This window comes from Chelonia mydas, chromosome 2, assembly GCF_015237465.2.
Source record: "Chelonia mydas isolate rCheMyd1 chromosome 2, rCheMyd1.pri.v2, whole genome shotgun sequence".
In the NCBI taxonomy this organism is placed as follows: Eukaryota; Metazoa; Chordata; order Testudines; family Cheloniidae; genus Chelonia; species Chelonia mydas.
Window position 1 is genome coordinate 231446208 of NC_057850.1, and position 13634 is coordinate 231459841.

The following is a 13634-nucleotide window of genomic DNA, read 5'->3' on the forward strand; positions in this document are numbered from 1 at the left end:
AAATATGGATACAAGTGACATAGAAAAATCTCAAGTCCTGGCCTCTGAGGTGTAGTCTGGAGTATAAAACTAAGTTTTGTAGAGAGGCTTCATGCTTTGCCTTCTCTACTATCCCACACCACCAAAGTCCCATGGTGGCTTACAGTAGAACCTCAGAGTTACGAACGCCTCGGGAACAGAGGTTGTTCATAACACTGAACAAAACGTTTTGGTTGTTCATTCAAAAGTTTACAGCTGAACATTGACTTAATACAGCTTTGAAACTTTACTATGCAGAAGAAAAATGCTGCTTTTAACCATCTTAATTTAAATGAAACAAGCGCAGAAACGGTTTCCTTACCTTATCAAATCTTTTTTCAAACTTTTCCTTTTTTTTTTTTTAGTAGCTTACATTCAACACAGTACTTTATTATTATTTATTTATTTATTTATTTATTTATTTTGTCCCTGCTGCTGCCTGAATGTGTATTTCTGGTTCCAAATGAGATGTGTGTCTGACCGGTGAGTTTGTAACGCTGGCGTTCGTAACTCTGAGGTTTTACTATATGTCTAGTGAGAGGGTAGACTGGAATGGGGAGGTGGTGTGAGGACTCAGTAAGTATCCAGCAGAATTTTAGAGAAAAGAGCCAAAGTGCCATGCAGCTTGGACTGGAAAAGACTGATGTCTATCCTAGTTGCAGGCTAGGTCAATCACAGATGCTAGAGGAGTCAACAAACAGAGATTCTCATCCAAAGCCTTGTTTTGCTATTTTTATACAATAACTTGTCAAATGCACCAGTTATTTTTAAATGAGGGAGTTGGAGTTAAAATGAAACACTGTACAAGAGACAATCCCTTATTATGCAAACTACCGTTGCAACAGACCACCCTAATGTATTTCCAAACACACAAGTACATTTCTGCCCCACCATTAGTAAAAGATCACTTCTTAAGCTACTGATTTTTGTTTTTTGAGTGCATACTTAAGACAAGTTTCACTGTATTTTGAATAAATGAGAATAAATCAATGCCATTGTCTTCAAAGGACATTGTAAAAGTATTTCACACAATTCAAAAAAACAATTCCTCCCAACTGTTTATAATAATTACCTTGGAACCTTGACATTGAAATCTTTTACCTTTCCAAGCTTTTATTCTATTGTCCAGTGTGCACCCATATCCATGCCTTTCCATCCCTCTGAGCTCCCACCCTCTCACACACTGGTTTTAGGGCCAATTGTAATTACTGGGCTGCAACCATTTGGGTGAGTTCCCAGTTTCATTGATGTCGGTGAGAGTTTTACCAGTGACTGAAGTGGGACAAGGATTTCCTCCTTAGTATGTTGATCTTTCTAATTAGTTGTCTTATACAGTAAGCTAATGAGCTATTTAACTGACGGGATGGGGGAGGGACTTTTTAGATTTTTGTTGTCAGATGTGAGGAAGAAAAGTCAAAAAGTTAAAGCCCAGGGCTGGGAATCAGGAGACTTGGGCTTACTTCCCTGTCCTGCTGTGGAAATGCCGCTGTGGCCATAGGCAAGTCGCTTAACCTCCGTGAAGTGCTGGTGCTAATTAGTTACCCAGCTAGCAAGGGGGATCTGGCTTTATTTACTAATGGTGATGAGTGCTTTGAGATCCAGCTGGTGGAAGGGGCTATTGAAGTGCAATGTACTCCTAAGTAGTAAGCAGGAGGGCAATAGTACGAACTAGCTTAGATTACATGAGCCTGTCTCATGAAATAAAACATTCAATCAGCTCATTTCATCCCTGGTGTAACCCCACCCACTTCAGTGAATTTGGTTGAGTGTGCTCAGAGCTTGTTGGGCACATCAGCCTCTGTCATGAATGAACAGGCTCCTAAGAGCAGAGAAAGCAAGACAGTGCTAGTCTGCACCCAAATTTGATGAAGATTTGGACATTTACAAATCTACAACTCAAGGGCCACAATCTGTTCAACTCCTGCATAGGTTTACAATGGGAAGGGTGGAAGAAGCTCTGGACAGGGACTGGCCAGGATTCCATTGGGAAGTGAAGTGCCTGTTCCCTGCTAATGCCCCCCATGGTTGTTAGCTGTCTGGGCAGAGTAAAACAGTTCCCTGGCCATGTTTCCCATGAATGCACTGCACTGGCTGGGTGCTGAGCAGGGGAGCATGCTGCACCATCCCAGGGGAGCAGATCTACTACTCTAGCATCTGCTCCCCCAGCCTGCCCACCAACTGTATGACAAAACCAGAATTCTGCCTGGAGGGTCCAGCCACAACCCAGTCCTTTTGCTGCCCCTTCATGCACCAGACAGAATCTTGCCCTAATCCATTTGGCTTCAGTTCAGATAACTTTTCAGAGAATAAAGAGTGTTCAGGCTGGGGGAGCTTCCATCATCCTATGCCCTGATTTTCACAGGCCTGCCCACTTGCAGCTCTCTTGGGAGTTGATGGAAGTAGCAAGTGTTCAGCACCTCTGGCCTTTAGGGAGAACCATGATTCAAAACCATGAATTCCTTTCTAGTTTTGTCTTCATCTCCTCCTACGAAGCGTAGTTCCTACATACCAAAAGGCTGGATGTATATAAAAAAAAAATGGCCAAAAAAAAATTACATGGGGAAAAGTGCCCATACCTCACGGGTTCTTCCCACGCATTGATCCATAGGGCTTAGATGCATGCATCAATGTCTTTTAGACTACAGCAGTTCCAACAGTAGTCTTCTCTTGACTTTGATCCATGTGTTGTCTGTTAATAAAAACATTTGGACACTGTCAGAAGAAGGTGAATGACACATTTTCTAAAATATATCCGTTGCTGACCAGGTTTCCTTTATTGATTGCCCTGCAAATACTGCAGGGAGGGAGGGAGTGCGCGGCAAGAGAGGAGACAAAATGATACGACACCAATCTGTCAGTGCAACAAATGTTTATTCGTATAATCTTTACACGGGGCCAAATCCAGAAGTTCTTACTTGGGAAAACTTTCCATTGATTTAGGCCTTGATCCTGCAAGCACTTGTGCATATGTGTAAATCTGCATGGTCATTCCTGTACACACACGAGTGAAGTTACTCACATGCACCAGTGTTTGTGGGATCAGGCACTGTAGTGAGGGGTTACATGACTACAAACTATGGGTGTGGTTTTCAAGGACCTACGTGACTTGAACGCACACATCCCATGGACTTTCAGTGCAGTCCCACCCCAGTGCTGCAGGCTGATATGCATGGGAGGATGCAGATATTTGCTTGCATGTAAGTTCTTGCATGATCAAAACCTGAGTAAGAACTTCAGTTTAAAACCGATTGAAAATATAATAGACCAGCTTTTGTGTACTTTTAGCTAGAAAAATGGGTATAATTGGGTGATGATGCTATTTGTTTACTTGTTGCATTCACCAAAGCCTGGGGTTGATTTTCTTTGATAATAATCATCACATCTTGTGTCTAGCATTCTGTCCACACAAAATAACTCTGAAAACTATGGCCTGGAGCTTTGCACGCTGGAGGAAGACAGCCTGGCCACAGTGATGTAACACAGCCTCTCTTTGTGATACCAATGTTTAAAGCAAAGGCATTATTCCGCAGAGTAGGAGACACTGAGTGCTGAAAAATGAAGACAGAACTGTATCCCCACCTTGTGAAATGGTCATATGGGTCCGGGTTGAGACACATGGCTGGGAGGTGTACGCTGCCCCTTCTTTGCTCTGCAGTGTTAAGGTACATCCGTGCTGTAGCTCAGAGTGAGCCTCCCAGCTGGGGTAGACAAACTCGCACTAGGAGGCTAAAAATAACGGTGTGGCCATTGTGGCACTGGAGGAGCCTTGGGCCCAGCTCAGTTCAAGCTCACCCTATCCCCTGGGTGCAAAGTTCATACAGCCATATGTAGCCCTGCTAGCGGAGTCTGTCCACCTGGGCTGGCAGGTTCGCTCCCAGCTGCAGTACAGACACACCCCTAGGGGCCAAGCCCCATCCCAGCTCAGTTCAACGGCAAAATAGCAAAACTCCTTTTCTAGTTGGTGGGTCCGATCCTGGACTCATCAACACAAGTTTTACACTGGTATAGTTCCACCGACTTCAGTGGAGTTACTCCCAAATCACACTCGTGTAAGTGAGATCGGAATCCGAGCTAATGGGACAAGAATCAGGCTGTAGTCAAGAACTTGCATCTCCAGGGCTCTCAGTCCAGCACCAGCACTGAATTCTCCCACACAGTGTAAAAAAAGAATAATTGCAAGTTCATTATTCAATTTTTAAATGGACTTTTTGTAAAAGAAGAATGTGTTTGCCAGGGCTTTTCTGTACTTTTAAATTAAGAAAATAGTGTCTTATTTCTCTTGCCAGCTACATGTACTAAACTTGAGTAGATTTCAGAACCCATCACTCATGGTTTTCCTGTCTTGCATTTTTCAGATATGTACGATCCCTCCAGGGTTGAAAGGGTGTGAGCTGAACACCGATGAGAATCTAGAGACGTCTGCTCTCCTAAGAATGTTTTGCTGATTTTTGCTCTGTGTTTTAACACTTGGAAATTGCCTCCATTCGTGCTGTTTATGATATTCTGATAAAGCCTTTAACACTGCCAATAGGAAATTAGTTATTCACACATATCTGCTTTGCGGAGATCACAGAAAACTCTGACTCTTACTTGGATACCATCTGTTTTTTGTAGCATTAAGACTTAATGCCTACACTTGACAAAGAGTTTTCATCTAAACGATGTTTAACAGTCTTCAGCTGGGATAGTAAACTCAATGAGGCTAGGCTTTGGAGCTTATTCTTCTGTGTACATTTAAACACAGGAGATTAGTAAAATGATTTTAAAGGAATGTGAATTTATAAGCTAAACTTCTGAATCTCTAAAGCCAAAACTTTGCTTAAGTTGAGGAATCTTTGGCCATAAGACATGAGTCATGAGTGCTGCTGCACTGGGGGGGGGGGGGGGGGGGGGGGGGGGGGAGGGGGATGCTTTGGAATGAATGCAAGATAAAGCAAATGAAGATTGATTGATTGTGAAATCAGTTTGGACTTCTACAGTTTGAATTAATTTTGATTAAATACTTATTTGCCACATGTAGAGAAAATAAAAGCAAACTCCCCAAAGCTCCTAAAAGAGCAAGACTTTTGTAGTACAGTGTACACAACATGTAATTACAGTAGCTGGCAACTAAATGTATTGAACCAATGCAAACAATACCACTGGCTGTTTTGCACTCAGTATTATCTATTTGTGTTTTGCTGTTTAGAAATTCTTTATATGACACAATAATTGCTGGTTTAAAATAGCCCATTTTAACAAAGTTAACTATATTTCTTGTTACAGAATACTGTCTATTTTTCTACGATGTAAACAATTGTTAAGTGGCCAGTATAAAGACATTATTATTATTATTATTATTATATTTTAAGAAGAATAATTCTTTTGACAGAAGACAGACGAAGGAGGGGTCACTTATGTATCTTAATGCACGTTCCATATGGCCTCATAGCCAGTACTGCCACTTTCTTTTGTTGTGAAAAGAACAGTCAGTGTATATGTATGTATATGGAGTACAGGGTTAATTTCTACAATTTTCCCCTCAACTGTTGGATCGTTCTTCTTGGAGCAGCTCTTTGGAGAACACAGCTGCGAACCATCCATGCTGGTATTCCTGCCATAACATTCCTCGGGCTGTAATTACCAAAACGTGGGTTTGGAACCCTGTCTCGGTGTCTGGGAGCAGCTCTGATAAAATACCTGGGTTGGTTTGTTAAACATTTTTTATGTGGTTTGGTTTTGAATTAGGCTAGTGCGTGAAAATAAATAAATCTGGGTCAAATTCACCCTTGGAGCCAATGGGCATCACCAAAGGGGGTGGATAGATTTGGACAGCTTCTTTGTGACATTCAAATATATGGCTTTTTAAACAAACATTAAAGAGTATATTAAAAGGCCTGTACATTCTGCTGTGTTTAATACTGAATTAACCTGCACAATGTTTGTGTTTTTAAAGCCTTTATGTCCACTTCTGGGGGTTTTTTAAGTGTTGTTTGCTGACATTCTTTTGACAATATATCCATGAATTTCAAGAGCTTTGTTACAAGCCGTTCTTGCTTTGGAGAACCACCTTATCTTTTAAACATTTCAGATTCCTGAAATATAAATTTTTGGGTGGTCTGTGAGTTGGCAAAAACAGACCAAACACACATACTGTGCTTTGGCAGCAAGAATTTCTTATCTGTAACACATGATTCAGTTACACAGGAACTTCATGGAATTTTTAAAAGTTTTGTTACATATTCAAAGAAAATGTGATTGTATAATTTATTGAACTGAATCTTGCAGACTTTCTCCAGCTCTACTTGTGAACAATCTGTATCCATAAGGCTTAGCCATCGCCTGCTCCTTTCTAAATCTGGCTTCTCTGGTTGTAATACCATAATAGGCTGCATTGTCAACTCATCACTAGCAACAACCTAGACCATCTCTGTGCTAGTAATAGCTACAAAATAAGTTTCTCCCCTTGCTCTCTCAGGAGAGTCACACTCTGGGGTTTTTTGTTTGTTTGTTTGTTTTTTAAATGAACCACTTGATGTCAATGATACTGTTGAGTAGCAAAGCTGAGATGCCTGGCAATAACTTGAATTTCAGGAGAACTGTAAACTGCCATCCATCACCAGTCCACTTACCTGCAGTTCATGGCTGTAGGGGATAAGCCGTTTATTCTGTAGGGAATAATCCGCAAATTTAGGCGGGGGGAATTAACAATTTTTTCAATGTATCTGTTGTGTAAATCCATCGAGAGTGGATAAAGTGAAATGACCAGGGCATGTAAACAGCCAACATCTTAAAGAAAGGTGAACAGAGAGTAGGGGATGATTTATTGCCTATGCGTGGAAAATTAAAATCTAGACAGCAGGTTTATAAACCTGGTGGTACAGTAGTTTGTGGCTGACCTACAGCTGAAACAACAGGAGCACTAATGCTATAAGAACATGGTATATTTGTCTAACAACACTGGTCATGTCCTTTCCTACTAAGATACAATACTCTATCCTCTTGAATGTGTATTATTCATAAATCTGTAGTCTGGTTTTTCTACAGCACATGTGTCATTGTTAAGGAAGATGGCTGTCTGGCATGGAACCAGTGGCTAACGCTATAGTGGATAAGTCCAAGAGGCTTTTGCCAGATGCAGTTAGCATTCAGCATAGGGACACTTTTACTTGCTGGGACAAAAGTCCCAGACTGATCCTCATAAAAAGCTAAGCCATGAATATAGTTTCTGTCTCTGTGCCTTTCTTACTGGGTGTCTAAAACCATGCCCACTAGTGGCAGGAACTAACAATGGTGGTGGAGGTAGTCTCAGCAGAAAGACCAAGAGCCTGATTGTCCATTTCCCTACACCTTGTGTATCAATTACACCAAATCAGCGTGGGTGCAAAATGCCACCAAATCAGAATAGCAGTGGAGCATCAGGCACCGAATTTCGTTGGTGGTCCCTCCAAGTACTGGTGTAGGAAGCGTGCACTGCTGCAGCCATTCTGTGAGTAAACAAGACAGCAGGCTCCGGTGTGGCTAGCCTTGTGTAACCCTCTAGAAGCACTACATTTCCAGGCATTCCCAAATATGTATAAAAAGAATTACTGCCCGCTTTAAAAATAAAAAAAGAGTAACGGGAAGAGTCCTCTAGAACCCACCATCATCTTCCATTTTTCCATCAAGCTTCAGAGTGAATAATCAATCCAAAGAACTAGTCATGTTATTGCCAGTGCAATGACACAACCTTCAGGAAGAAGGTGAGAGCCCCAAATCCGCAGCCGCTTTTCTTCTGTCGGGGAAGAAGTGTAAGTAGTCAGATTTCACAGCTCCTTTCCATGCTTCTCTGCATTGTTCACTCCCTTGCCAAGCACAAACAACGGGGAGTCACGCTGGTTTCTAGCCTATGCAGTGGGCAGATCCTCTAGTTCCACATGGAGTTCTAGGGCAGCTAATGGGATTTTCTGCAGGCCGAAGCAGCCACTTGCACAGATCCATCCTTCTGCAGGACTGGGGTTAATTTGTGGTTTACATTTCCTTTAAAGAATCACTACTATTCTAGCGCAGGTTCCAGACCTTGCTGAGGGGGAGGAGTAAGGGACAGGAGCGTGTAGCCTTAGGTCTCCTTGAAATAATTGGAGCCTGTCTGGAAAAAGTCTGTTAATGGCCAAAGAAATCTGGCAATTGAAATGCCGAGCCATGTACTTGCATGAGTGCTCACCCAGCCATTAAATTAACTCAGAACAACCTTTCTAGGAGTAAAAAATACCGTAACTTAGCCTTCACAATTTCAGGTCATTCAAAGCAAAGATCAAGGTAGATTGTACCAGCGGGGTAGTCTGTGAGTCAGACACCAGTATCCTATACAGGGCCACCAAGCTCCCTCAATTTAGGTCCAGTGGGGAGACTTCCTAGTAGTGCAAAGTCATTAGAGGTAAATACAGTATTTCATACACTACAGCACCCAACCAACCTTGAAAAGAAGTGATTGTTTACACTCTGTGTTTAAAATTTACAAGTAATACAAATAATGTGTCAAGTTTGTGCCTATCTGAAAATCTCCAGTCCAGCAGGCTTGTTTATATATAAATATCTGAATTTAGTAAAAAGGCTTTTGCTTCTTCAGTAAGTTGAAGTGATAGATATATGGTCAGTGTTCTGCTGCCTTGGAAGCACACGCAGCCTGTTGACTGAGGGGTTTCTAGTGCTGGCACTTATGCTGGGAATCGAAATTTAACTTTTGCTACCCTTCGCTTTCATTAGGAGTAGGACTGAACTCCTACATACCTGGTGTAGGGGAAGGGGAGAAAGAGGGTGAGTGTGGGGGGCAGGCAGAAGGTAAAGTTATTTTGCATTACTAATTGCGAATAGCAGAAGATCCTTCAACTGTACACTGGCTGCTGCAGCTCAGATTCCAGGCTCCCAGGTTAAGCTGGTAAAACTGGAAACAGACTCTTTCCTTGATAGGACCCATTAGACCAAAGAGGCAAGTGGAGGCATGAGCTAAACTGTATCATAAGCTGTGTTAAATGGAATGGAGAGAATTGGTAGATTGTCTGTGGATCATGGTCCATAAACTGATAGTTTCTGCGACAGTTGGTTTCTTCTAGGTTGGACTCAACTGCTCTCCATAATTCGGTTATATAGACACTAGGGCCACAATATGGCAGCCCTTATTAACTCACACAAGGAGCCCCACTGATTTAATTGGGATTACTCCAAAGGGTGCGAGTTTACAGGCTCATGCCTGCAAACCCACAGACAACGGCTAAATTGCTGAAGCCATTGAAACACTGTTAGGGCGGTTGAAATGCTAAAACATTATTTGCAATTTAATTCTCTTATTTCCAACTCACATGAAAATATTTACCAGAAGCCTCAATGTGGGAGTAAATCAAAGCTGTTTATCCTAACCACTGTTTAAAATAAATTGTTTGAAACAAAGAAGAAGATGAATCCTGCTATCCCTAGCAAAACCAAAATCCACAATCCTCACCACCACCCATTCTGCCAACTGTGTTTGCAACATGCCTCCCAGTGTTACAGTGCAGGGAGTGGGTGAAAAGAACAAAAAGTCTGAAGTGACCAACACAGAGCAGAGAGAAGAAATAAAATGAAATTTCCTATCCGGGGGAAACCGCAGGAACATAGAGATTATACAATAAATGAGGAACGTTCCACCCTAGCCAGTAGAAAGCCGAGCAGTCCAACTCTCAACTGGTGGAAAAAATAACCAGAAACATCCCACAAGTAATTCCTAAACTGAGCAGAAAACAAGAAGATGTAAAATACAGACAATATGCATCAGTGTACATGTGTTGGTCTTTATGTAAAACGGGAAGTATTTCTAGAGAGAGAGCTTCAACATGTGGGTCATCTCCACTGCCAACAATAAGTCATTGCCGTTGATCTCTGCTCTAGACAGGCCAAGAGGGGATTCAGAGGGATAAAGGGAGGAAACAGGGATAAGCAACTACAATAATATTTGTATAATATTGCAGGATGAATGTCTTTAAGGATTTCTTTGTATTTTTCTGCACAATGTAAACACTATGTTTTCATACTACCGTGTAAGTCAGGTGGCGCTTTTGGCCAACAATAGACATTCTCCAAATAAAGGTTTTGCATGAACACGCTGATGATCTTTGCTTTTTTTGTTCTGGGAAGGAATGGGGTGTGTCAGCTGATGTCTCTCTTCACCTGGAGATAGATAGTGGGACTATTGAAACTGTAAAGCATTGTGGTATTTGTCAGGGGAGTGTGGTAGCAGCCACTAAACTATGGTCATTTTATGTCCTCGTGGATTGAGAATTCACCTTGTAATTAAAGTATGTGCCCTGAAAAATTATTTCCTGCACCACAAAGCTGGCCCACTTCTTAGGGGATGGCATTCTAGCTTGTAACAGACTTTAAATTCAGCTCACTACCATCTTGGTTTTGCACCATATATTTATTCTGTAGCTTTGGAATCTGTTCTCCCCATATGTGTGAATCTGGTGGTCCTTTACTGCCTAGGAGCATGTCATTTACACCTAGGCTAACTGGGAGTAAACTCCTGCCAGATTAGAACAAGCGCATTTGACATCCAAATGCACGGGATGACAGTCCAGTTGTCACTTTAATTTTGTGTCTCACTTTATGTCTTCACTGCAAAAAAGATGTGTGTTTTTTACACTGAGAGAGCTAGCTGTATCAATGTAAAATCCTAGGTGAGAAATGGCACTGTTAGATTTCACCTTAGCTACCTACCATGGTTAAAAGCTGCAGTGCCTTGTCTCCAACAGGATTTTACATCGAGAGAGCGATCTTGTTAACTCTCTCGATGTAAAAACACCTTTCTTTGCAATGAAGACATAGCATAACAGGTGGCAGGAATGGCTGGGACATACAGGTCTTCTATATTTGGTGGCTCACCACATAGGTGCTGGAATTAGGGGTGCTCCTGTACCCCTAGGCTTGAAGTGATTTCCATTATATACAAGGTTTACAGTTTGGTTCAATGACTCTCAGCACCCCCACTCTACAAATTGTGCCAGCACCCCTGGTTCACCAGTGTTCAGTTCTCTCTCGCACACACATACACCCCTTCCCTGTGGTCTGAAGTGCATTTTTCCTAGCTTTGCCCAGCCAGAGGCCAGAATGGATATTTAGTTTTCTCTAACAGCTGATGAAAAAAATAACTCTGAGCTTTGCCCGAATCTAGTAGGCCTTTTTATACACTGGTTACTGCTTCTAAGATGCACCACCCTGTTGTGTGGCTTAAAGCTGTAGCCAGTGCTAAAGCGATGGGTAGAAAAGTTACTCTATGCTAGAAGCCACCAGGAGGAATTCTAGCTGGCTGGGTGCACTTTCTTCTATGTGGGAAAGCTAGCAGCCCTGACCATTGGCACCAACCATGCACATTACCTTTGCTTCCCAGCCCCATGCAATGAGGAAAAGCTCTTCTTCCCTTTACACAACTTCACATGGCAGCCTCAGTTTGGCACAGAGTCTGACTGAGGGCCTTTTAGACATTTAATAATAAACCTTATCAGATCCGCCTGAACTTGGAGAACTCCATACATTGATTGCTGAAGAAGCCAGCTCTATAACTATCTTATCAGTGATACAATGTCTCTTAAACATACCTGCGATGGAGAGGACACCCAGTTGTGCAGGAGGCCCACTCACAGAGAGCGGTAATTACAAAGCCACTAAAACTCTATTGTCTGTTTAGCATTTTAATAACATTATTTTTTAGGGATATGCTGGGCTCTAAGTTGGAAGAGTTTGTAAAGTGGCCTGTGTTTCTTGCATTAAGAGTTCTGTGGACAGTATTTTACCCTGGTACTTCTGGTGTCTTGTCCAGTTTTTCCTGTTTCTAAGTTTACTGCTCAAGATTGAATGGCTCAGACAATGATAATATAGAATACTGAGCCATTCACTCTCAGGTCATGGGTTTTAATCTACCTAGGTTAGTGTCTCATTAACTGTCTGATGGTTGCTTGTTCCACATGAAAGAAGCTGGTTATCTCAGTCCATTTCTTAAAGGACCAGAGGGGTCCATGTTCCTATTGGCATTGCTGGATAGTTGATAGCCTCAGTGGACACAGAATGACTAGACACAGTGGGTATGCGTACACTAAAAACTTAAGTCAACTTACAGCCACTGCAGTAGTTATTTCAATGGTGCATGTCCACGCTACCCTCGTTGGGTCAGTGGTGCACATCTTCACCAGACCGTTTCCACTGACCTAAGAGGGGCAGAGTGGGGAACTGAGAGTCCCGTCTCTCAGCTCTGCTGGCAGCTCCCTGCTAGGAGCCCAGCTGCCCCACAGGCTCCCGGAGGGCTGCCCCCCCACTCCCCATTCATGGCCGGGAGCTGTGGGAAGCCACCTGGGGCTTCTTGCCTCCCCATTCCCCGATGGGAGCATGGTCCAGCCAGGTGGGCTTCTGACCACAGCTCCCAACCGGGAGTGGGGTCCAGCCACCCAGCTCTCCAGGGAATGTAACAGCCGATGTAAGTAACAGAGTGTCTACAAAGACACTGTGTTGCCCTAAACACCAACATATGCCCTGTGCCTCTGATGGAGGTGGAGTTATGATGTGGGTGTATTGGGGCACTTACATCGGCAGAAATAAGGCTGTAGTGTGTACACTGACATAATTAGGTTGCGGTAAGCTGCCTTACGTCAGCCTAACTGTGTAGTGTAGACCAGGACAGTGACTGAACTTTCATCCTAAGAGCTGAGTCTTCAAAGCAAAGGTGAGACGCCCCGGAAGGGTGGTGTGGGGAAGGTTAAGGTGCCTGCTGTGTGGGACGGGTAGAGGATGGGAGTGCCCAGGGCTCTCCCTGCTTGGACTTGTTCCTGAGCACCAAAAGTCCTTTTAAAAGAGGAGAGTGGCAGGTTCAACACTGAACACTAACCGGGCTGGTTCTTAGTTTGCTCATTTCAGGTGCATGCTAAGGGCCTGAGTTCCAGAAGCGCTAAGGACCCATAGCTCTGGTCAGTCAGCGTGAGATGTAGGGAATCAGCAGGTCTGAAAATCTGGCCCTAAGTCAATATGCCTTGAGAGTCCAAGAAATTCAGTACAAACCCCTGTACGCACGTTTCCTCCTACTTCTACCTCACACAGAGCTAGATTCTGACCAGCCCCTGTCAGCGTGTGAGGGGCAGGGCACAGAGAGCAATCACACGCTAACAGGAGCTGGCCACACTCCTGTTGGGGAACATAGTCCCTGCTCCCACCTAGCAATTTTGTGGGCACTTGGCCTGCCAGCAAACTAGTTGGGTCCAGAGGGGGCATATGCTGTGTGTTTTGCAGAGGGAGGAGTGTAGTTTTCCTCCCATGCAGTGCTGCCCAGGAGGATTTCTAGCTGAGACTCATAGTGCTCCTTGGCTCTCATGATTTCTAGCACATGCCTGATGATGCCTGATGCACTCACGCATGACCCTTCTCTGGGCACGTAGTCACCGGATAGAGTTGCCAGGTGTCTGGTTTTCAACTGGAACACCTGGTTGAAAAGGGACCCTGGCAGCTCCGGTCAGCACTGCTGACTGGGCCGTTAAAAGTCCAGTCAGCAGCACAGCGGGGCTAAGGCAGGCTCCTTGCCTGCCGTGGCTCTACATGGCTCCCAGAAGCAGCAGCATCTTTCCCACTCTGGCTCCTACATG

At 43.5% G+C, this 13634-nt stretch overlaps 1 protein-coding gene across 10 annotated transcripts in view; it reads left to right on the forward strand.

Annotated features, from left to right (window-relative positions):
• Nucleotides 1-10110, forward strand: part of JCAD (junctional cadherin 5 associated) — an 87617-nt gene extending 77507 nt beyond the window's left edge. For all 10 annotated transcript variants that reach the window (XM_043541402.1, XM_043541403.1, XM_043541399.1 and 7 more), the window contains one exon: nt 4374-10110. In XM_043541402.1, coding sequence (XP_043397337.1) covers nt 4374-4408 — 35 coding nt within the window. In that variant the 3' untranslated portion in view covers nt 4409-10110. The remainder of the gene's footprint in view (nt 1-4373) is intronic.
• The last annotated feature ends 3524 nt before the right edge of the window (nt 10111-13634 follow it).